The 21524-nt window shown below is 46.3% G+C and overlaps 1 protein-coding gene across 1 annotated transcript; it reads right to left on the bottom strand.

Moving 5' to 3' along the window:
- Positions 1–8155: 8155 nt before the first annotated feature.
- SERPINE1 (serpin family E member 1) lies at positions 8156–14778 on the bottom strand. The gene is made up of 9 exons (XM_003416529.4): positions 14604–14778; positions 13363–13628; positions 12480–12713; positions 11586–11780; positions 10789–10987; positions 9592–9692; positions 9395–9481; positions 8884–8967; positions 8156–8571 (listed from the first exon to the last, which is right to left on the bottom strand). Exons 2-9 carry the CDS (start codon positions 13625–13627, stop codon positions 8534–8536), a joined length of 1203 nt encoding a protein of 400 aa, XP_003416577.1. The 5' UTR covers position 13628; positions 14604–14778; the 3' UTR covers positions 8156–8533.
- Positions 14779–21524: the final 6746 nt, after the last annotated feature.

Raw genomic sequence — 21524 nt, 5'->3', positions numbered from 1 at the left:
GCTTCTGCTCTTGGGCTGTCTTCCTGTGGCTTGGCATCTCTTTCCCTATCTCCGCTTGCTGACTTGAGTTTAATTTCTTTTATATCTCAAAAGAGATTGACTCAAGATACTAATCCTGTCTCATTAGCATAACAAATACAACTCATTCCCAAATGGGATTGTAGCCACAAGCATACAGGTTAGGATTTACAACACCTATTCTGGGGGGGCATGATTCAATCCATAACACAAATCTAGATATATAAATCTTACTTCTCATGGAAAGCATGCTAAGTTCTAATTCTGTCTTTAGTATTATATATATATATATTTTATATATATATATATTCCTGCTAGAAGATAAACTATCTTCTTTTGCTGTTTCTCCTGTACCTAGCACAGTGCCTGGCGCACGGCAGGCACATGATACTTGTTGGATAAATGCATACTGGATCCCCCATTTGGAAATTCCATTGTCCCCTCAAACTTCACTTGCCAAAAAAGAGTTATCACTTCCTCCCACTTTCCCCAGAAACCACCCCATCTCCTATTTTCCTATTGTGATCAGTGTCACTGCCTTTTTTCTTGGGTTCACACGTTGGGACATGAAGAGTAACATAGAAACATAGTCTTTTTTATTCAAGGGGCATATGTAAGACTTGGTCCACTAGACTAGGAGAGGGTGTGTGGACGACTGTGAGGGAGAACTGGTTATGTTACTGGAGGAGGGAGGAAGCAGTCTGAAAACCCGGGGACTTGGACTTCATCGTCTTGTTGTCTCATGAACTCGCTTTGCTATTATTTTTCTTTGTGATACTGTTTTCTGGAATGCCCTACCGTTCCCTCTCCACAGATTCAAATTCATCTTATTTATCCTTAACGATTGCTGTGAAGCAGTCTCTGATAAGCCCTTACACTCTAATCTAGACCATAGCAATCATTTCTACAGTGTTTCATTCAATTTTTTTTTTTTTAATATTCCCCATTTCACGTTGCCCCCAGCACCTGGTTTCATTCAGTCATTTTTGCAGCGACTTGATGGTAAGGATCATCACTTTCTCTCTCTCTCGTTATTTATTTTTTTTATAATTTTTATTGCGCTTTAAGTGAAAGTTTACAAATCAAGTCAGTCTCTCACACAAAAACCCGTATAGACCTTGCTACACACTCCCAATTACTCTCCCCCTACTGAGACAGCCCGCTCTCTCCCTCCACTCTCTCTTTTCATGTCCTTTTTGCCAGCTTCTAACCCCCTCCACCCTCTCATCTCCCCTCCAGGCAGGAGATGCCAACATAGTCTCAAGTGTCCACCTGATCCAAGAAGCTCACTCCTCACCAGCATCCCTCTCCAACCCATTGTCCAGTCCAATCCATGTCTGAAGAGTTGGCTTTGGGAATGGTTCCTGTCCTGGGGCAACAGAAGGTCTGGGGGCCATGACTACCGGGGTTCTTCCAGCCTCAGTCAGACCATTAAGTCTGGTCTTATGAGAATTTGGGGTCTGCATCCCACTGCTCTCCTGCTCCCTCAGGGGTTCTCTGTTGTGTTCCCTGTCAGGGCAGTCATTAGCTGTAGCCGAGCACCATCTAGTTCTTTTGGTCTGTTGTTATTTTAATGCTTCACACTACCCAGTATGGAAACCCTGGTGGTGGAGTATTTAAGAATTCAACTGCTAACCAAAAGGATGGCAGTTCAAATCCACCAGGCACTTCTATGGGGCAGTTCTACTCTGTCCTGTAGGGTTGCTATGAGTCAGAATTGTCTTGATGGTAATGGGTTTTTTTGGTACCCAGTATAAAGTTGGGATTATAAATAAATACTTGGTGAATTGAATGGAGTTCAAACTTGGCAAGATTTTGGTAGAAGCCACAGCTGATTTGCATCAGAGAAGAGCTTTCCACTGGAGTCAAGGTGACACCTGGTGGCTAGGTGATAAAAGACTGCGTTCAGGAGGCCGGTGTTAAGGCTCATAAGGCAGTGGTGTACACAGAGAATGTGTTGGTGACTGGCCAATGGGTGCAGCACCTTTGCTCCAGCTGAATCTGATCCCCTCTGTGTGTTCAGGGAGACCCATGGTCACAAGTGCCACAAAGAGAGGCAGTGAAGTGTAGTGGCTTAGAGCACAGACAGGAGCCAACTGCCTCTTGGAGCTGTTAAGTAATAATAATGGCAGCAAGTTACTCAACTTCTCTTTGCTTTTGTTTTCTCATCCCTACTCTTAGTACAATGAAGCTAACTTGAGGAACCACCTAAAAATGGCTTGGAAAACAGATGGTCCCCTTGACAAGTTTCATTCTGATGCCTAGAATTTTTTTTTTCCTAGAATATTTTTTTACCATTGAGGGTTGATAAAATTCATACTATTGTGTGCAGATAAATAATTCTACTGTGAAAGATTTATAAGAAATCTGCAGCAATGATGGCCGGAGACAGATCTTATTAATGGTTTTCTTTCTTTTATTTTTTTTAATAGACTTCATTTTTTAGAGCATTTTTATGTTTACAGAAAAATTGTGCAGAAAGTACAGAGTTCCCGTATGGCTCCTTCCCCATGCACACTGTTTCTCCTACTAACAACTTGCATTCCTGTGGTACATTTGTTACAACTGAGAGAATATTGATGCATTATTATTAACTAAAGACTATGGAAATCCTGGTGGCGTAGTGGTTAAGAGCTAGGGCTGCTAACCAAAAGGTTGGCTGCTCACAATCCACCAGGTGCTTCTTGGAAACTCTATGGGGCAGTTCTACTCTGTCCTTATAGGGTCACTATGAGTTGGAATCGACTCACGGACAATGGGTTTGGTTTGGTTTGGTTTATAGTTGACATCGGGGGATACTCTTTATGTTGTCCAGTCCTATGGGTTTTGACAAATGCATGTCGTGAATACATTTTCTGGATTTATTCTTGAAAACATTATGATCAGAATTTGCTCCAGGGAACTCCTAACATCATTTTAGAGGAAAAAATAATGTGAAAGTTCTTTTAGTTCAAGGTCTAAAATCTGCCTTTGCTCAACAGCAGTGGTTTATTTGGGAAAGTTGTGAAGGCTCATCTAAGCTTGAGAAAAGGTAAGATTGTAACCAGGTAAAATGAACACTTTTGATTGCACCACTTGAAAACGTTTGTGTTATCAGATTCACATCATTCCAGGACTGGAAGTTCCTTCGAAGACACTTAGTCCTACTGCTGGGGAGTTACCCTGTGGGTACATGAAACGTGGGTACCAGGATAAATGTGCAAGGATGCCCACCTCAGCACGGTTGGTAACAACAACACTTGAAACACATTCCTGTGTCTAACCCAGGCGTATTAGAGGTACAGCTCATCACAGTGGACCATTGTATCTGCAAGTGGTTACAATAAAGTGAATTTAAACAAACAAACCTTAAAACAACCAAAATATCCACCGTTGGTGTTTAAGAAATTATGTAGTACATCTTTACCTGCAGCTGGTAAGAAGAGTTAGGGAAAGGTGTCTGGGATGTATTATTAGATGAATAAAGCAAGCTGCAAAAGAGTATACATAGTATGACCTTGTTTGTGTGAACGAAAAGAATATTTTGTATATGCTTGTAAATGCTTAGTAAAGTTCTACAAAAACACCCAAGAATCTGAACATGAAGGTGGCTATCAAGTTCCCACTTTTACCCTTTTTGAACTGTTTGAATGTCTTGCTAGGAGCACATGTTGTATAACCCGTTGCCGTCAGGTCGATTCCGACTCATAGCGACTCTATAGGACGGAGTAGAACTGCCCCATAGAGTCTCCAAGGGGTGCCTGGTGGATTCGAACTGCCAACCTTTAGGTTAGCAGCTGTAGCACTTAACCACTACGCCACCAGGGTTTCCACGTGTTGTATATCATTTTAAGAAATTCATCTGGTCTTATACCCTGATCATTGACACATGTTCACCACATGTTAATCCTGGCTGTCCTTGGGCCCTTTCAGTGACAGAGAACTCACTACCTCTTAACTACCGGGCAGTGTTTTGATCAAGAACTTCCCGAAGATAATTAGTTTCTATTTAAGATGACCTGGGTATCTAGAGGGCTGGAATAGAATTCTGCTGATAGTATCTATCAGTTTTATCTTGAGGATTCTGGAGTGGGACAGCACAGTTTTGATGGATAGTTGTTGGTATTTTTTCAGTTTAAAATTTTATTTTGGAATATGTGAACAAACTAATTGAGGGAGATATGTCTTCTGCAAGCAGCCTTTAAGATACCGGAAGAAGAGAATAAAATAATTTTTAGGAAGACATTTTGAAGAGGATATCCAGTGTACATATAATAAAAGATCCTGTTTTCAAAGAACCTGATATCTTGGTGGGGATAGGTAGGGTAAGGTGTGTACAAAGGTAAAGGGCATGCATGAATACAGGCATTGTTACAAACCAGGAAAAAGAAAAGTAATTAAATATCAAGTTAAAGGTGATGATGTTGACTAGATTCAAGGGAAAATCTTAGGTGGAGAGAAATAGAACTTGATTTGGGTTTTGAGAGGTGGGGAGTAGGGGTGGCATTTGGGGGTGGAAGGAAATGACATGAACAGGGATGGATACCCAGAGGGAGAGTGACTGTGAGCAGGCCCATCTGATTGGGTGGAGGGTGTTTGACGGACTCCCTTTTTGAGGATGATGCCCAGGGGGAGAATCAAACCCTAGCACGACAGGTCTGTGGGGCCTCATTGTAGAGACCTAATGAAACTAGTCCTATGGTTTGGAGTTAGGCTTAGGATTAAGGTTCAGGCTAGGCTTGGGGTTATGGATAAGGGTAGGGTTGTTGTTGTTGTTAGGTGCTGTCCAGTCTGTTCTCATTTATAGCAACCCTGTGTACAACAGAACGAAACACTGCCTGATTCTGTGCCATCCTCAAAGTCGTTGCTATGTTTGAACACATTGTTGCAGCCACTGTGTCAATCCATTTTGTTGAGGGTCTTTGTCTTTTCTGCTGACCCTCTACTTTACCAAGCATGATGTCCTTCTCCAGGGACTGGCCTCTCCTGATAACACGTCCAAAGTACGTGAGATGAAGTCCCGCCATCCTTGCTTCTAAGAAGCATTCTGGCTGTACTTCTTCCAAGACAGATTTGTTCGTTCTTCTGGCAGTCCATGGTATATTCAGTATTCTTTGCCAACACCGTAATTCAAATGCATCAGTTCTTCTTTGGTCTTCCTTATTCATTGTTCAGCTTTTGCATGCATATGAAGTACCATGGTTTGGATCAGGTGTACCTTAGTCTTCTAAGTGATATCTTTGCTTTTTAACACTTTAAAGAGGCCTTTTGTAGCAGATTTGCCTAATGGATCATTTGATTTCTTGACTGCTGCTTCCATGGGTGTTGATTGTGGAAGTAAAATGAAACCCTTGACAACTTATTTTCTCCATTTATCATAATGGTAAAAATGGCGTGGCAGGGGTGACCAACCTCCTCGTCTAATTTCGCAAAGGGGAAGGAGAATCAAGATCAACAGCCCGAGGCTGATTTCTATGAGGCGGGGGTCAGACACACCTCCTCTTTCCAACCTTTTTACCAATTCTGACACCAGCCATCCCTCCAGTGGCCCTCTACTTCTCTGCTGGGTTTGATAATTTGTTGCAGTGGCCACACAGAACTCACAGACCATACTCGCAGTTATGGGGTTTATTAGGGAAGTAACAGGTTACAATTCACATTTAGGAATGCTCAGAATACAATTCTTTGATCAGGACAGCCTCTTCTCAGCTATGCCACAGGCACCCTTTTCTCTGGTTCTTGGCCTCTCCGATAAGTACCCAGAGGCACCCCACTCCACCAGTAAGCCTCGGCCTAAAGGCACTCAGCTCTAGCTTGGTGGGTCAGCAAACCTAGCTCCATCAGGTGCCCAGAGGCACCCTACTCTGCCAGCAAGCCTTCTGCCCAAAGGTGCTTAGCTTTCTCGCTCCATGGGCCAGGCAGCCCACTGTGCCATTTCTTGCTGGTCTCCTGCCTCTGCGGCCACCATTTCTTTGCTGCCACTTCTTGCTATTTTCAGTGTTACAGCTCTCTCTCTTGGTCTTCTGGTTCCAGGAGCTTTTCAGGGATCCTGGGTCCTCTTTCTTGGTAATGGTGAGATCCTCCCTTCCTCCCTCTGGGATGGTTAATTTTAAGCCTAACAGAATGGCACAACTGACCAATCCCCTCATTAGGGTCCCATACACCTTACTTACATGATCCCACCCCTACAAGGATGCCATGCACCTTATTTACATTATTATCAAAATATCCAATCCCCTTAGTGGGCCACCATCACCTCATTTGCATAGTTCTACCTAGTCATTTGGCAGGAGTTACAAAGACTATGGCTAGAAGGGCCATATTAAGTAACTCACTGCACCACAATGATGTTGCTTATTAGTCCACTTGTGAGGACTTTTGGTTTCTTTATGTTGAGCTATAAATTTTTTTTTTTTTATAATCCATACTGAAGGCTGTAGTCTTTGATCTTCATCAGTAAGTGCCTCAAGTCCTCTTCACTTTCTGCAAGCAAGGTTGTGTCACCTGCATATTGCAGGTTGTCAATTAGTCATCTTCCAATCCTGATGCCTGCATTCTTCTTCATATAGCCCAGCTTCTCAGATTGTTTGCTGAGGGGTAGACTTAGGGTTAGCCTTACGGTTAGGATTGAGTTTTGAGTTAAGGTTAGAGTTCAGATTAAAGTTAGGGATTGAGTTCAGCTTAGAGTTAGGTTTAAGGTTTGGGATAGAGTTAGAGTTGTCATCAGATCAACATGTCTGGGCCTGTGGGTATATGTTTCATAAAGATCTTTTTCACTGGAGAGATCGATGAATCAATGGATTTTGATTTCCTAGGCTAGGTAAATCATGGAAAGTAAAGGCAAGGGCTGTTTTAAAATGTACTATTTATTTTTTACATTTTTACTTGTTTACGTATCAAAAGTGAACAAACATTTAATTAAACACAATTTCAAGAACATTTGACCCCACAGTTTGGTATCCTCATGGGACTATGTGTGGCTGTCACTGTCCAGTGCATAATGGAAAAACAAAACAATAAAAAAATGAGGAATTTTCACGGAAGAACATGGTAGGATGATGAGGGTTCTACTAGATTACATTCATTTCTTTGTGCAATTTTTCAATAAGTTGATCTTTGTGCCGTACCCTCTAGCTAATAGATTTTCAAAAGGATTATCTAACTGGGGTAGTTGAGCCCATGCTTATTGTCTCTCTTATTCTCTCTCCCTCACGTGTCCACCACTCACACACAGCAGCCGGAAATGACACATCGAAGTGAGTCACCAATGCGGCTGTGAGTCACCTTGTAATTGGGGAAAGTTCTGTCCTGGTAGGTCGTGCAGCCCCTTGCTTTTCAGCTCCTAAATATATTGGAAAATTTTGAAACCATGCTGTTCTTGCTCTAGTCTCTCTCACCTACCCCACTCTTTTGGTCACTAAGTGAGCTGAAGCTGGATAATCTTAGCAGGGACCCTACTTGATCAAGTGGAAAGGCAAAGAAATGAGAGGAGCAGAAGGGGTTCGGGAAGCCACACGGTGGCAGTGTGGGCCCCATCATTACACCTGCCGCCCAGAGGGTATGACGGTCAAGTGGCCTGAAACTCAGTGACAACCTCTTCCGCTCACAGACCACAAAGGAACACTACAAGCAAGTTTAAATACTATGTTTTTCCTTGATATTTCTCTCTCTTTCTGACTGGCATACAGGGGAAGGATGTGATAAATATTCAAGCACACTGCTGGCGTCCCACCCTCCCCGCCAGGAGATTAGGGGCAAAGAGCCAGCACACATCTAAACTTTCATCCTCTATTCATGCAAAATAAAGTTTGTGGGAAGCAATAACCTGCTTCTATGAGTAAACAAGTCACCTATACTCCAAAGTAATATATGCACACTGTTCCTGGGGAGGGAGACAGCCAGGCCAGGTGGGTACCAGCACTAAGTGGGCAGTTGTTCTGCCGATCCCCAGCACCTCTTATGCTAGGGAGGGACTGCCAGTGCCAGAATGGACCTTGAGATGAAAGTGTTTTTCCCATTGATCTTTGTTGGCTTGATGCCAGCCTCTTCAGCAGTGGCAGACAGTGCAAGAGTGAAGGCAACGTGACTGGAACACAAATAGTTTCTATAAGCACACAAAAGCTCTGGTAAGCCTGTGGTTCTCCCCCGCCAGGGTCTCGCTGTGAACCAGGTCTGAAGACCTGAGTGGGCAGGAAGATGGAAAGAAGCAGTTGCACACGTGGTCCTATGTGTGTTAGAGCCTGTTTGGGAGAACTCCAAGGAGTTATGCTTCAGAGTTCCAGAGTCTCCAACTAGAAGTTTTGCCCTACGTTCTTCTTCCCACCCTTAGGGAAGGAGCCTCTACTGGGAGAGGCTGAGGTCTAGGAGGCAAATTTGAAAGATTTATAAAAAAAAAAAAAAAAAAATTTAAGGCAAATGTCTTTTCTTTCTCCAGAAAGAGTAATTAGAACAAAAATTCTTTTTTTTTTTTTTTCCTTTTTCTTCTTTTCTGATATGTCTCCAGTTGTGTCCTAGATGAGGGCTTCTTTTTCCACCGTCAGGGTTCCATCACTTGACCCATGAATAAGACTGTTCCTGAGGATGGAAAAACAATCATGGGAGTTTAGATTGGAAGAAACAATGAAACTCCCACTGAGATCCCAAGAAAATAAGTGAGTTGTCAGGAGTCACAGCTGTTTTACTGACTAAGGTAGGACTAGGGTCCCGTCTCACTGCACAGCACTGTCTACAGGAAAGCGGAACAGAATGGATAACTAAGGGGCGCTAGGCATCCTTTGCCTGCAGTCCTCCTGGGGCCAGAGGTGGGTATCCCCATCTGTCTGGGTTGCTTCCCAGACAAGGATGATGGGTGGAGGTCCTGTGGAGCATCGTGGGGTTTTGGCTTACCTGTGGGGTTATGCCGAACCACAAAGAGGAAGGGTCTGTCCATGATGATCTCTTCGGGGACCATTCGGGCCGAGGCCACAACAGCTGGAAAAGAAGACGTGATGATTCAGAACAGAGGAACATTGACCCTGGCGCCCTGGGTGGATCAGCAAGTGTCCGGAAGTCCTCTGGAACCTGGTTTCCTTCAGTCGCTTGTTAGAGCTCTATCACCTATCCAACCACAAGTAAACATTTCTCTGAACCCTTTTTGGGCTTCTTGATAAGCAGTTCCTTAAGTTTACTGTCCACTGTGAGAACAAATCAGGCTTTTCACATTCACAGGACCTCAGAAGCCACCAGGGAAAAGGGGCCTTTTTCTAAGTCAAGAACCACCAGTGGGGGAAGAAAGAATTGCCCTGGGGAGAAAGGGCTTTGTGGAGAAGGGGAGCAGTGCCTGGGCCTTGTGCTGCCTCATCCCTGGTTCAGGGACCGGTTATCACGAAGGCTGAAGCCTTACTCGGGCCAGACTCACCTGTGGATGAGGATGCCACCGTGCCACTCTCATTCACCTCAATCTTGACTTTCTGCAGTGCCTGCGACACGTAGAGATGCTCTTGATCTGAAACAGGTGGGTACAAGGGTGATGAGTTTTCAGAGGGAAGCTGTTTTGTCCTCTTAGGGGGCCCACAGTCCACCAAGAGTGAGATAAGTAAAAGGAAAATCCCTTACCTGAAAGATTTGTGAAGTCTGCCTGGTCTGGCCTGAAGATATCGGTCATCCCCAAGTTCTCCAAGGGCCTCCTGAGGTCCACTTCACTCTCCAGGGAGAATCTGTAGCGTGGGAGCAGGAAGCAGCTCAAGCTCGGCCCCCTCTTGCTGGCACTATCCGGCCCTCCTACAGGAATCCCCTAGCCCCTACCAGTCCTCCCCACTGGCAGACGGGCACTATGGGCACTAGATGGGGAAGTAGAAAAGGGAGGCCTGCTTTGTGAGATCCGTTTGCAATGTCTCTTATTGCTGGAGGTTTCTAAGATTAATGAACATTCCTCTTGCATTATTCCCCCCACACCCTCAAGCCTATGACTAATTACTTTCCTCAAATAAAGCAGTAGTTTCAGCATAATTTTATTCAGTCTGGCTGGGGGGCCAAGGGCAATTCTCCTGGAAGAATATTTGAACAAAAATCTGGTCTGCAGATTGTGTTCCTGAGAGCTAACCCTGAAGAGGATTCAAGCAGAGAGGCTTGGGGCACTTTCTGCTTCCCACCAGGGCATGACTAATTACCTCCATTTTTATTAGAGGGGGAAGGGGAGAGAAACCTAACCATCCAAGTATCCCTCTTTCCCCAAGCCTGGCATTATCTGCATCTGGAAGTTTGGGGTAAGCTTAGTGAGAGGTTTCCCAACCTGAGCCTTCTCCACCCTTTTGCTCCTGCAGAAATATTTTGTGGCTGTTGGGAACCCCAGCTAGGAGCTGCAATTCAGCCTGTTTTATCTGTGGAAATGGTTCCTTTAGCTCCCAGTGTTTGGATGTTGACTTGAGGAGACTGGGGTGGGGGGGGGGGGGGAGGCAGGGAGTGAGGAGCATCCGAAAATGGATTTAGATCAATTTAGCCTCCCACCTCCATCATATTTCTGGTTTTTCTTTCGGTTGGCTTTTACTGGGTATTCCAGGGTGGTAAGTATGGGGGAACCATCTAGAAAAGCTCCCCCTGCCCTACAGCAGAAACAGCAGGAGGGACCCATGAGAGGAGTCTTAATCAAACCCAGGCTAGCCGATTTCCCATCATCCTCCCACACATGTCCCTGCCCTGCAGATGACAAGGTTCTGGGAATCCTAATGCGGTAGTGCTTTCAGGAGCCAGGAAAGAGGAGAGAAGAGGGGATAAAGGCATTGGCAAGTGTGGTGAGAGCAGGGGCTGGCTTACTTGGGTAGAATCAGGAGGCGGAGCAGTCTGGTCATATTTCCTTTCCACTGGCTGATAAGCTGGGCATCCAGGATGTTGGTGAGGGCAGAGAGAGGCACCTCTTTTTCATAGGGAGCAGCAATGAACATGCTGATAGTGTTTCCATGGTAGGGCAATTCCAGGACGTCGTAGTCATGACCATCAGGGGTGGAAAACTCACCTATGAGACACAAAGACAGCTCTTTTGTCCTCTCTACTCTTTCTTGAAGCAAAACTCTGCATTCTGGCTTTTGGGGATCCCTATCCCCACTGCTCTCCGAGTCAGTGTGTTTATTTCCATTCCGCATCTCTCTTTTGCCAGTTCACAGTTCACAGGGTCTTGTGGTTTGTCTGCCTCTTTTTGGCTTTCTTTACCTACATTCTCCTCCTCCACACCCAGCCAGGAATTTCTGCCAATCCACATTCCCTTAACTTCAGCTTGCACATAGTCTACCCCCAGCAAGATTTCTCGGCCCCAGTAATCACACTAGAAACACATTTGGATGAGGCCGGGGTCAAGCGGTCCAAAGTGGACCTGAGGGAGTTTCTGGATTTCAGCTTTAGCTTGCATTAGATGAAGCTACTTTCTTCTCAGATTATCCTTGGGTCTCCCACTTGGGAAATCTTTGTCCAAGCTGGGGCATATTCTAGAGTTTCTTCTCCCTCAGTGGGGAACATTCCCTGCAATCTTCCCCCCTCAGAGGGCAGATGTCCCCCAAGAGACCCCGGAGATGAGGTGCAGTAGTTGTAGGACTTGGGGGATGGGGTCATGCACTTACTGTAGTTGAACTTGTTGGTCTGAGCCATCATGGACACAGAGACGGTGCTGCCATCGGACTTGTGGAAGAGGCGGTGGTGGGTACCTGAGGCTGGGAAGGGCATCTTCCACTGGCCATTAAAGTAGAGGGCATTCACCAGTACCAGGCGCGTCAGCTGGTCCACAGCCCCTTTGCCAAGTAAGTTGCTGATCATGCCTGTGGGAAAGCCAGGTGGTCAGGAGGCTTGTTGTTGTGTGCTGTGAGTCGATTCCAACTCATAGTGACCCTATATAATAGAGTAGAATTGCCTCAGGGTTTCCCAGACTGTAATCTTTATGGGAGAAGATAGCCAGGTCTTTTCTCCTGCAGAGTCACTGGGTGGTTTCAAACCACCAACCTTTGGGTTAGCAGCTGAGCGCTTCACCATTGTGCAACCAGGGCTCCTTGATCAGGAGGCTAGATACTTTTCATTCTCTTAGATGGTTCCCTTCAGCCCCCAGTCCTCAAATGGATGCATGCTGAAGGGACCCAGTGGGAGGGGCTGAATCAGTCTTTCAACCTGTCCCATCCTCCTATAAGTCTCAGAAAGTCCTCCTATTCACCACACTTTCTTGGTTCTGGGGGATCAGGCTCTGAAATTTAAGTCTTCCCTTATTTTACCCCTTACTTTGCCCTCTAAGCTGTAGTCTTGCTTGTTGTGGTAATTGCTGTTCTTATTAAATCCTACAATACTGTTTAGGGATGCCCTTGGAGTTGGTTCATAAGAAGGCCTAATTATGAGACATACTAGCTATTATGCTTTGGTTCTTAAAGCACTTGGCTTTCAGTCCATAGAGAAGAGAATGTTAAAAGAAGGAGTTAGGTTACTTGGATTTGTTTCCAAATCCCCTTTTTCTCTGCAGGCCCTTGGCTCACCTCTTGTGTGAGTCTTCACCCAGTCATTGATGATGAACCTCGCTTTTTCCACCTCTGTAAAGTTCACCTGCTTGACTGTGCTTCGGAACAGCCTGAAGAAGTGGGGCATGAAGCCCTGGACCAGCTTCAGGTCCCGCTGGACAAAGATGGCATCAGCTGTGCTGATCTCGTCCTTGTTCCATGGCCCCATGATCTCCTTGTACAGCTGACGGAGGGCAGGAGCCATGCCTTTCTCTGTGCCAAGAGAAGGAGGATAGGATACTTTAGGATCCCATTGAGCTGAGGCTGACTTCCCCCATGAGAGGCTCCAACCCTGCCCAGATACGTGGGTCTCTCCTGCTTCCAAGGGGTCTCTGGAGGGAGATTTCCTTCCAGACTTTACTCCCTTTTCTGCATCTTCCTCCTTCCCTGAATAGTCTCAGGTTCTAGTCCTTCCTTTGGGTTAGGATATTCTTATGAACCCAATTTTTTCTTCTAAGAGTAATAGTGATGCTAAGCATTTTACATGCATCATTCTATTTACTCCTTACAGCAGCTCCATATGGTAGGTACTTTTATTATCCCTATTTTGTAGATGAGTAAACTGAGGTTTAAAGAGGTTATGTAACTTGTCAAAGGTCATGCAGTTAATAAGTGGTGAGGCAAGCTGTTTTACCCCAAATCCACTGGCCTGTACACCCTGTGACTGGTCAAGGGACAAGCCGTGCTAGGTGTGGTTGGAGGACGAGGTGGTGGTCCCTGTATCACAGCAGTACATGAGTTAGCTTGGCCAAGCTGGAGCCAGCCTTTTCTCAGCTTGGTGAAAACCTTCACTTCTGGTTGACTGGACCCCTGCCCTGTGAAACCTGTGCTACTCTTGGTGCCCATAGTGCCCGTCTCTCACCGTCAATCTTGAATTGCATTGCTGTGTGGAGTTGTTGCTGGGTGTTCCCTCCTGTTGTCAGCTGCAGCATGGCCAGTACTGACGATACCCCATAGGGTGAGAAAATCACATTGCGGTCCTTAGAGGCCTGTACCACTTGCTGAAACACCTTCACACCAAAGTTTGTGGCCAGATGGGCTACCTGGGACTCAGGCGAAGGGGACCCTTCTCCAAAGATGAGGGCCAGGCCCAAGGCGAGGCAGACAATGGCTGGAGACCTCTGCATCCTAGAGCAAGTGGGAAAGGATTTAATGAGAGAAGAGTTCTGGAAGACTTAGAGAGTGTGGAGCGGAAATGGTACCCCAGCCATACACCAAGGCTTCCATTGCCTGCTGTTGGCAGATGATAGGTGAATTTAAGGGCAAGGTTCATTAAGAGAGGATAATAAATATGTATTCTGAGCCTGTCCGCTCCATCTCAGACTGATTTTTATCACGTCAGGGGGTTGAGAGGATAAATTATAAAAACATCTTTGATTTGCATGATGCTTTTTAATTCTCATAACACTTTTACAACTATTCTCTTATAATGTTTTTACAAGTATAACAAGTTGCTATCGTTAGCTGTTGTCGAGTCCAACTCAGGGTGACCCCATGCCCAACGTTGTGATCCGTAACTCCACTGAAACCTGTTCAGCATCATAGCAACACACAAGCGTCCACTGACAGACAGGTGGTGGCTGCGCTTGAGGTACATTGGCCGACCTACTGCCATCAAGTTGATTCCAACTCATAGCAATTCTATAGGACGGAGCAGAACTGCCCCACAGGATTTCCAAGGAGCAGCTGGTGGATTCAAACTGCCAACCTTTGGTTAGCAGCCAAACACTTAACCACTGCACTACCAGAGCTCGTACATAGAAGGTGAGAAATCTACCACTCAACCACCAATGCCCCCTTCACGTTAGCAGGTATGAAAACCCGTTTCCTGAGGTGGGAAAGGAGAAAGTGTTGTGATTGAGAGGGACAAAGAGAGTTCGAGGTTACTAATTTTGGTTGATAGGGTTGTTGGTAGGGCCTGGCCACCTTCCCCACTCCCCTACGACCATCACTAAGGAGTGGTCAGTTCAAGGCTACAGGTCTTCAGGGACCCTCTAAGGAAAGAGAGGAAAGATGGGGGATCTTGGCCAAGGAGTCTGTGGGGAGGGAAGCTCTCTGCTTAAGTCCCAGATAGGAGATGCAGAAAGTTTGCTTTTCTCTTACCTGAAGTTCTCAAAGTGCCTTGTGACTGTCGGTTTGTCCTGCTCCTGTTGTGCTGTGGTTGCTGTAGAGTTGTGACGCTCCTGGTCTGGACTGAGTGCCAGCTGCTGGAGTGGGGCGTAGCTCCCCTAACAGCCTCTGGTTCCTGAGCCAGACGCAGCTCCTCCTTGGGCTGTGCCTCCCTTTATATCAGATGTGGGCAGGAAGTAGACTAACTCATATTTTGGCCCCACCCACCTTCTGGCCCTGGAAGTCTGTCTGCACAGCTGGCCGGGGCCCCCTCGGCACCGCCCTCTCCGGGACTTGCGGAGGCATGTGTGTGTGTACGTGTGTAAGAGGGCTCGGAGAAATTGAGCAAACTGATTGTCTTGGCCAGAGGGCCTCCCTCGATTTTGCCACCCTCTGCCTTTCTTCACCTTTTCTGATATTTTGCCAGCTTGACCCTGGCAGTGCCAGGTGACCAGAAATACCCAGTGTTTGAAATTACCTTCCCCAACGCTCAGCCTGGGGCAAAGCAGTACTATTTTTTCCCCTTTCCCTTGGGCAAATGGGTAACTGAGTTATCAAAGAAGCTAGTGATCCTGCCACCTTTTCCTTCACTATTCCACTTATGCCTGATCCAGCCTTCAGGAGAGAACAGCCCTCCCTACTCTTGGCTCATCCCAGTGGCCAAAGGGCTCTGTGTATGCCTGGGTGTTGACAGTCTAGGATGTGAAGACTCCCCTCTCCCCTGCCATGTGTCTGCCTGGCATGGGCTCTGATGATGCAGGGCTGACTCCCCCACGTGTCCAGACTCCTGAGGTGCCCCGACAGCTAACTTTTGTGGCAATAGCCCCGTCTGGCTGGTGTTTGGAGTACACTGGGTGAGGTGGTGGAGGCTGAAAGGAACCAGGGGTTACCAGGGTAAAGCCTTGGCAAGGAATTGGGAACCCAACACAAAAGTTTTGTTTCTTTGAGCTGCCTGCCGTGACTGGAGAGAGGCTGTGTCTTATCCTTTTCCTGCAGATACCCGACACTTGGAGGCTGGGAGCAGAGGAGCAGGAAGAGAAAGGGAAAGGCCAGTGCGTGGCGGGTTTGTTTTGGGAGTGGAGAGTGGCCAGTGTGTTCTGTAGAGGGTGGAAATGGGCCAGAGGTGAGTGCGTAGGACAGGACTCATACATTGAAGGTTTGGCTGGGTCAGGCACTCTCTCTTGACAGTGTGACTCGAATGTTGTGGAGGGAGAGGTGGCTGGGGGTGCCAGAGAAATCCTGAGTGGGGAGATGGTACGCATGCCCCAGGGGTCCACACACTGCCATGCTTTGTGTAGGTTGTGGGATTGCAGCAGGAGTATCCATAGAGACATCTGAAAGCAGAGTCACAGGAAGTATAAGTGGGTGGTAACATCAGGGTATTTGTTTTGGAGGTTTTCGGTAAACAGATACCAAGGGTAACCACAGCTGAACAGCTTTCCCATTTTTCCTCTGCCTCAGCTTTTTGGTGGGGGTGGGATGGCAGGGAGAGAAGGGGAAACCTCTGTTGGAAAGTTAGGATCACCCACAGGTTACAGAACTGTTCCTGTGCAATTGCGCCTTGTATATGTCTCTTTCTTTTCTGAATCGTGGTTTGGATTCCCCAAGCGAGTGGTTACCATGAGGAGTAATTGCCCCAGCCTCTAGGATGAAGACAGAAGTCCAGCTGCTACCTCCAGAAATACCCCCAGTACCTTGCCCTCTGTCCTTAGGGGTCAGAGGTGGACAGGGATCTGGGAGTCTGGGCTGGGAGCACCAAGCCCTAAGGACTTGGAAGAGCATTGTCTCTAGACACAGCTAGAAGCTGCTTCCATGAGGCACCTCAACCCCTGGCCTCTCCAGCCACCTGAGCTGAGTCCTGGTCCCTTCCTTGGTCTGTTATTCCAGGAGCCCATTGTCCATGCCTTACCAGGCCTCAGTCATAAAAGCCCAGTTGCTTTCTGTGGGTGGCCTGGGCCCTGCCAGGCAGTGACCAATTCTGTCCGGCTCACAGACCTGATGGATGGGCCTGAAGCCTTTCCAGAAAAGTACTCAGTTCCTGGGCACAGGAGAGCCTGGGCGCAGCTCTCTATGTCCTTGGCGGGGGTGGGGGTGGGGTAAGGAAGGGGGCACAATTTACATTAGAGTCAGTCACAGTAGAGAAACACAAAGGGCTGGCTTACTAAGAGTTACTTTTCCCAAACTGAAGGAGACTTGTGGGGAAATGGTGGCTGTATGCTAGAAACTGAAGTCAAACCTAGTGTGACTGGCTCCCAGGACAAAGTGTCTGACTTTTGCTCTGACTTGGTCGAGCTGGGGCCACCTAGATGATCTAGAATCACACTTGACCAAGGTCCCTGCCACTCCTCTCTGCAGATGGCCTTGCTTCCACCTTGTCCACCCCCTGCAGACCAGGCCTTCTACACACTAGGTCACTGTTGCTGTGGGTGGTGGGAGGTTGCTCCCCAGCAGACCTTGCTGCCAACGTCCTTCTCTGAATCCAGCCTGACTCAAGGCACTGTGACTTTCCTTCCTGTCCCTGAACCCCAAACTAATGCCTGACCTATCATGTCATTCAAGCCTTGGCTCTTTTGTAAGGAGTCAAAGGGACAGAAAGGGAGAAATCCCTGCTGTTGAAATATCTGACAAACTGGTTTAGAGATAACCAGAGTGTCAGAGATAAGAGGCTGAGTTATAGGGCTGTAAATTTCTGGGGAAAGTTTCAGTTCCAGCCAGCGGGGAAAGATGTCTTCATCTGCCCCGAAGCAGGTGGTTCCTGACTAGACCAGACTCACTCTTTCCCTGACCATCCCCCACCTCCAACCTTACACCCCTGGTGGGCCCTTGGTTCAGTTTGGGCTTTCAGCACCACCGCAGTCTTCCCTCCATCCATCCACCACTCTTGCCCTCGAGCTGCTCTCCTGACCACCTTCTGCTGTTCCTCTTTCTTCTTCTTTGCCTCTCCCACAGCCCGAACCCATTCTCACTTTCACATTCACTTTCCGCTCTCTCTCTGAGACTTCCTCTCCTGGGACTCTCCCCTGATTCCTGGTTTACCTTCCATCCCTTCCCTCCTTCTCCTCTACTTTCTGCTGCTTGAGATCTTTCCCCCTTTTTCCCTGCTTTCTGACTCAATCCCTCATTCCCTCTCCTCCCGTTGTCCAGAATTCCTTTTACAGTCAAATATCCTGCTCTAGGCCTTCCTGTGGGGAAGGGAGAGCTGCCTGGGATCAGTTACACAGGCTCCCTGGAATGCTGGAAAAGGCTCCTGACTTTGGTGATTTCACTGGGAGAGCTGGGGGTGGGTCAGGAGGGTCCTGCTAACTCAGAGCACTATTTCTGGCCTGGTTGCTCTCCAAACAACACAGCACCAAAAATAGCCTGTGTTTGGGTCTGACTGTCCCTGTCTAGGAGGAGAGGCGAGTGCTCTGCTCTTTTTTTCTTAAATCCATGGCCCTGGGAGAGCCTGGTGGTGGGGGTGGGGGTGGGGTGGTAGGCTGGGAGGGGGAAGCCTCACTTGCCCAGTGTCCCCTCCTCCCACTGGCTTCCTGCTGCACTTTTCCTTCAGAACCCTCTCCTTTCTGCCTTTTCCGGGCTCCCCTTAAAAAGAAAAACAACAAAAAACCAAACCATTGCCTTCCAGTCGATTCAGACTCATAGCAACCCTACAGGACAGAGTAGAACTGCCCCATAGGGTTTCCAAGGAGCGGCTGATGGATTTGAACTGCTAATCTTTTGGTTAGCAGCCAAGCTGTTAACCACTGTGCCACCAGAGCTTTGGCCCCCATAATGTCCCCAACATAACCCTTGGTTACACAGAGTTACTTTTTTCCTCTCACTATATCATAGGGTTTCAGAGCTGGGAGGGGCTGTAAGAAGCATTTTCTTTTACAGGTGAGGGACATTCGGCCCAGAGATGTTAGGTGATGTGCTTAAGGCCCCACAGCGATGGCACAATAAATGGAGAAACATTGGCCACTGGATCAGAGAGACCTGTCTTCAAGGCTGGAATCTGACACTTGTCGATTATGTGTTTTCAGGCAAAACTTAACCTTTTTTAAAAAATAATTTTATTGTGCTTTAGGTGAAAGTTTACAGTGCAAGTTAGTTTCTCATCCAAAAATTTATACACAAATTGTTCTGTGATGTTGGTTGCAATTCCTCCAATGTGTCAGCACTCTCCCCCTTTCCACCCAGGGTCCTCATGTCCATTTGTCCAATTTTCCTGTCCATGCCTTCTTGTCTTTGCTTTTGAGCAGGTGTTGTCCATTTGGTCTTATATACTTGACTGAGCTAAGAAGCACATTCCTCACTTGTGTTATTATTTGACTATGCATGCAAAAGCTGGACAATGAATAAGGAAGACCAAAGAAAAATTTATTCGCTTGAATTATGGTGTTGGTGAAGAATACTGAATATATCGTGGACTGCCAGAAGAATGAACAAGTCTGTCTTGGAAGAAGTACAGCCAGAGTGCTCTGTGGAAGCAAGGATGGCAAGACTTTGTCCCACGTATTTTGGACGTGTTATCAGGAGGGATCAGTCCCTGGAGAGGAGCATCATGCTTGGTAAGGTAAAGGGTCAGCAAAAAAGAGGAAGACCCTCAACAAGATGGATTGACACAGTGGCTGCAACAATGGGCTCAAACATATCAATGATTGTGAGGATGCTGTGGGACTGGGCAGTGTTTGATTCTGTTGTAAAGAGGTGGCTATGAGTTGGAACTACTCAACAGCACCTAACAATAATCTTTGACTGAAAAGTGGACTTCGGGAGTGGCTTCAGTTTTGAGTTAACAGGGTGTCTGGGACCACAGTCTTGGGGGTTCCTCCAGTCACTGTCAGACCAGTTAGTCAGGTCTTTTTTTGTGAATTTGAATTTTGTTCTATATTTTTTTTTCTGCTCTGTCCAGGACCCAGTATTGTAATCCCTGTCAGAGCAGTCAGTGGTGGTACCCCGGCACCCTTTAGTTCTTCTGGGCTCAGGCTGGTAGAGGCTGTGGTTCATGTGGTCTATTAGTCCTTTGGACTAAAATTTTTCATGTGTCTTTGGTTTTCTTCATTCGTCTTTGCTCCGGACAGGATGGGACCAATAGATGTATCTTAGATGTCCTCCAAGACCATGGTCCCCAGCCCTCAGCCCCAGTAACCTGGTCCCTCAAGGTGTTTGGATATGACTAGAAAGCTTCTATGACTTTGCTTTGGTCAAGTTGTGCTGACTTTCTCTATATTGTGTGTTGTCTTCCCCTTCACCAAAGTTACCACTTATCTACTATCTAATTAGTGATTTCCCCTCCCCACCCTTTCCCTCCTTTGTAACCATTTTTTTTAACTTCTTATTTTGAAATACTTGAAATAATTTTTTTATTGTACATTAGATGAAGGCTTACAGAACAAAGAAGTTTCTCATTAAACAATTAATACACATACTGTTTTGTGACATTGGTTGCCAACCCTACAACATGTCAACACTTTCCACTTCTTGACCTTGGGTTCCCCATTACCAGCTTTCTTGACCCCTCATGCCTTCTCATTTTGTTTTATGGGCCTGTCTAATCTTTGGCTGAAGTGTGAACCTCAGCTATAAGGGTGTCTGGGGGCCATACTCTCAGGGTTTCTCCAGTCTTTGTCAGACCAGAAAGTCTGTTTTTTTTTTTTTTTAGTGAGTTAGAATTTTGTTCTATGTTTTTCTCCAGCTGTGTTGTGATGCCTGCCAGAGCAGTCGATGGTGGTAGCTGGGCACCATCTAGTTACACTGGACTCAGTCTGGTGGAGGCTGTGGAAGTTGTGGTCCATTAGTCCTTTGGACTAATCTTTCCCTTGCATCTTTGGTTTTCTTCTTTCTCCTTTGCTCTGGACCGGGTGAGACCAGTGGACTACCTTAGATGGCTGCTCACAAGCTTTTAAGACCCCAGACGCTACTCACCAAAGTAGAATGTATGTGTAAACTTTTTGTTGATTTTTTATAATAGTGGTCTCATACAATAGTTGTCCTTTTGTAATTGACTCATTTTGCTCAGCATAATGCCCTCCAGATTCATGCATGTTGTGAGATGTTTTGAGGACTCATCATTGTTCTTTATCATTGCATAGCATTTCGTTGTGTGTACATACCATAGTTTGTTTATCCAATCATTTGTTGATGGGCACTTAGGTTGTTTCCATCTTTTTGTTATTGTGAATAATGCTGCAGTGAACATGGGTGTGCATATGTCTATTCATGTGATGGCTCTTACTTCTCTAGGGTATATTCTTAGAAATGGGATTGCTGGATTATATGGTATTTCTATTTCTAGCTTTTTAAGGAGGTGCCATATCGTTTGCCGTAGTGGTTGTAACATTTTACGTTTCTACCAGCAGTCCACAAGTGTTCCAATCTCCCTGCAGCCTCTCCAACATTTGTTATTTTCTTTTTTAATTTGTGCCAGTAATGTTGGGGCAAGATGATATCTCATCGTAGTTTTGATTTACATTTCTGTAATGTAAATGGCTAATGAGGGGCCCTAGTGGTTTAGCGGTTAAGAGCTCAGGCTGCTCACCAAAAGGTCAGCAGTTCAAATCCACCAGCTGCTCCTTGGGAACCATAATGGGCAGTTCCACTCTGTCCAATAAGGTTGCTATGAGTCAGAATCGACTAGATAGCAATGGGCTTAATGTCTAATGATCGCAAGCATTTCCTCATGTGTTTGTTAACCGACTGAATGTCTTCTTTGGTGAAGTGTCTGTTCATATCCTTTGCCCATTTTTTAGTTGGATTATTTTCCTTTTGGTTGTTGAGATGTTGAAGTATTTTACACATTTTAGAGATTAGACCCTTGTCAGATATGTAGTAGTCAAAACTTTTTCCCAGTCTGTAGGTTCTCTTTTTACTCTTTTGGTGAAGTCTTTTGATGAGCATAAGGGTTTAATTTTTAGGAGCTCCCAGTTATCTAGTTTA

The sequence above is a fragment of the Loxodonta africana genome, chromosome 12, assembly GCF_030014295.1.
Source record: "Loxodonta africana isolate mLoxAfr1 chromosome 12, mLoxAfr1.hap2, whole genome shotgun sequence".
NCBI classification, from domain to species: Eukaryota; Metazoa; Chordata; class Mammalia; order Proboscidea; family Elephantidae; genus Loxodonta; species Loxodonta africana.
Note: the sequence above shows the minus strand (reverse complement) of the source record. Positions and strands in the feature narration are given on the sequence as shown.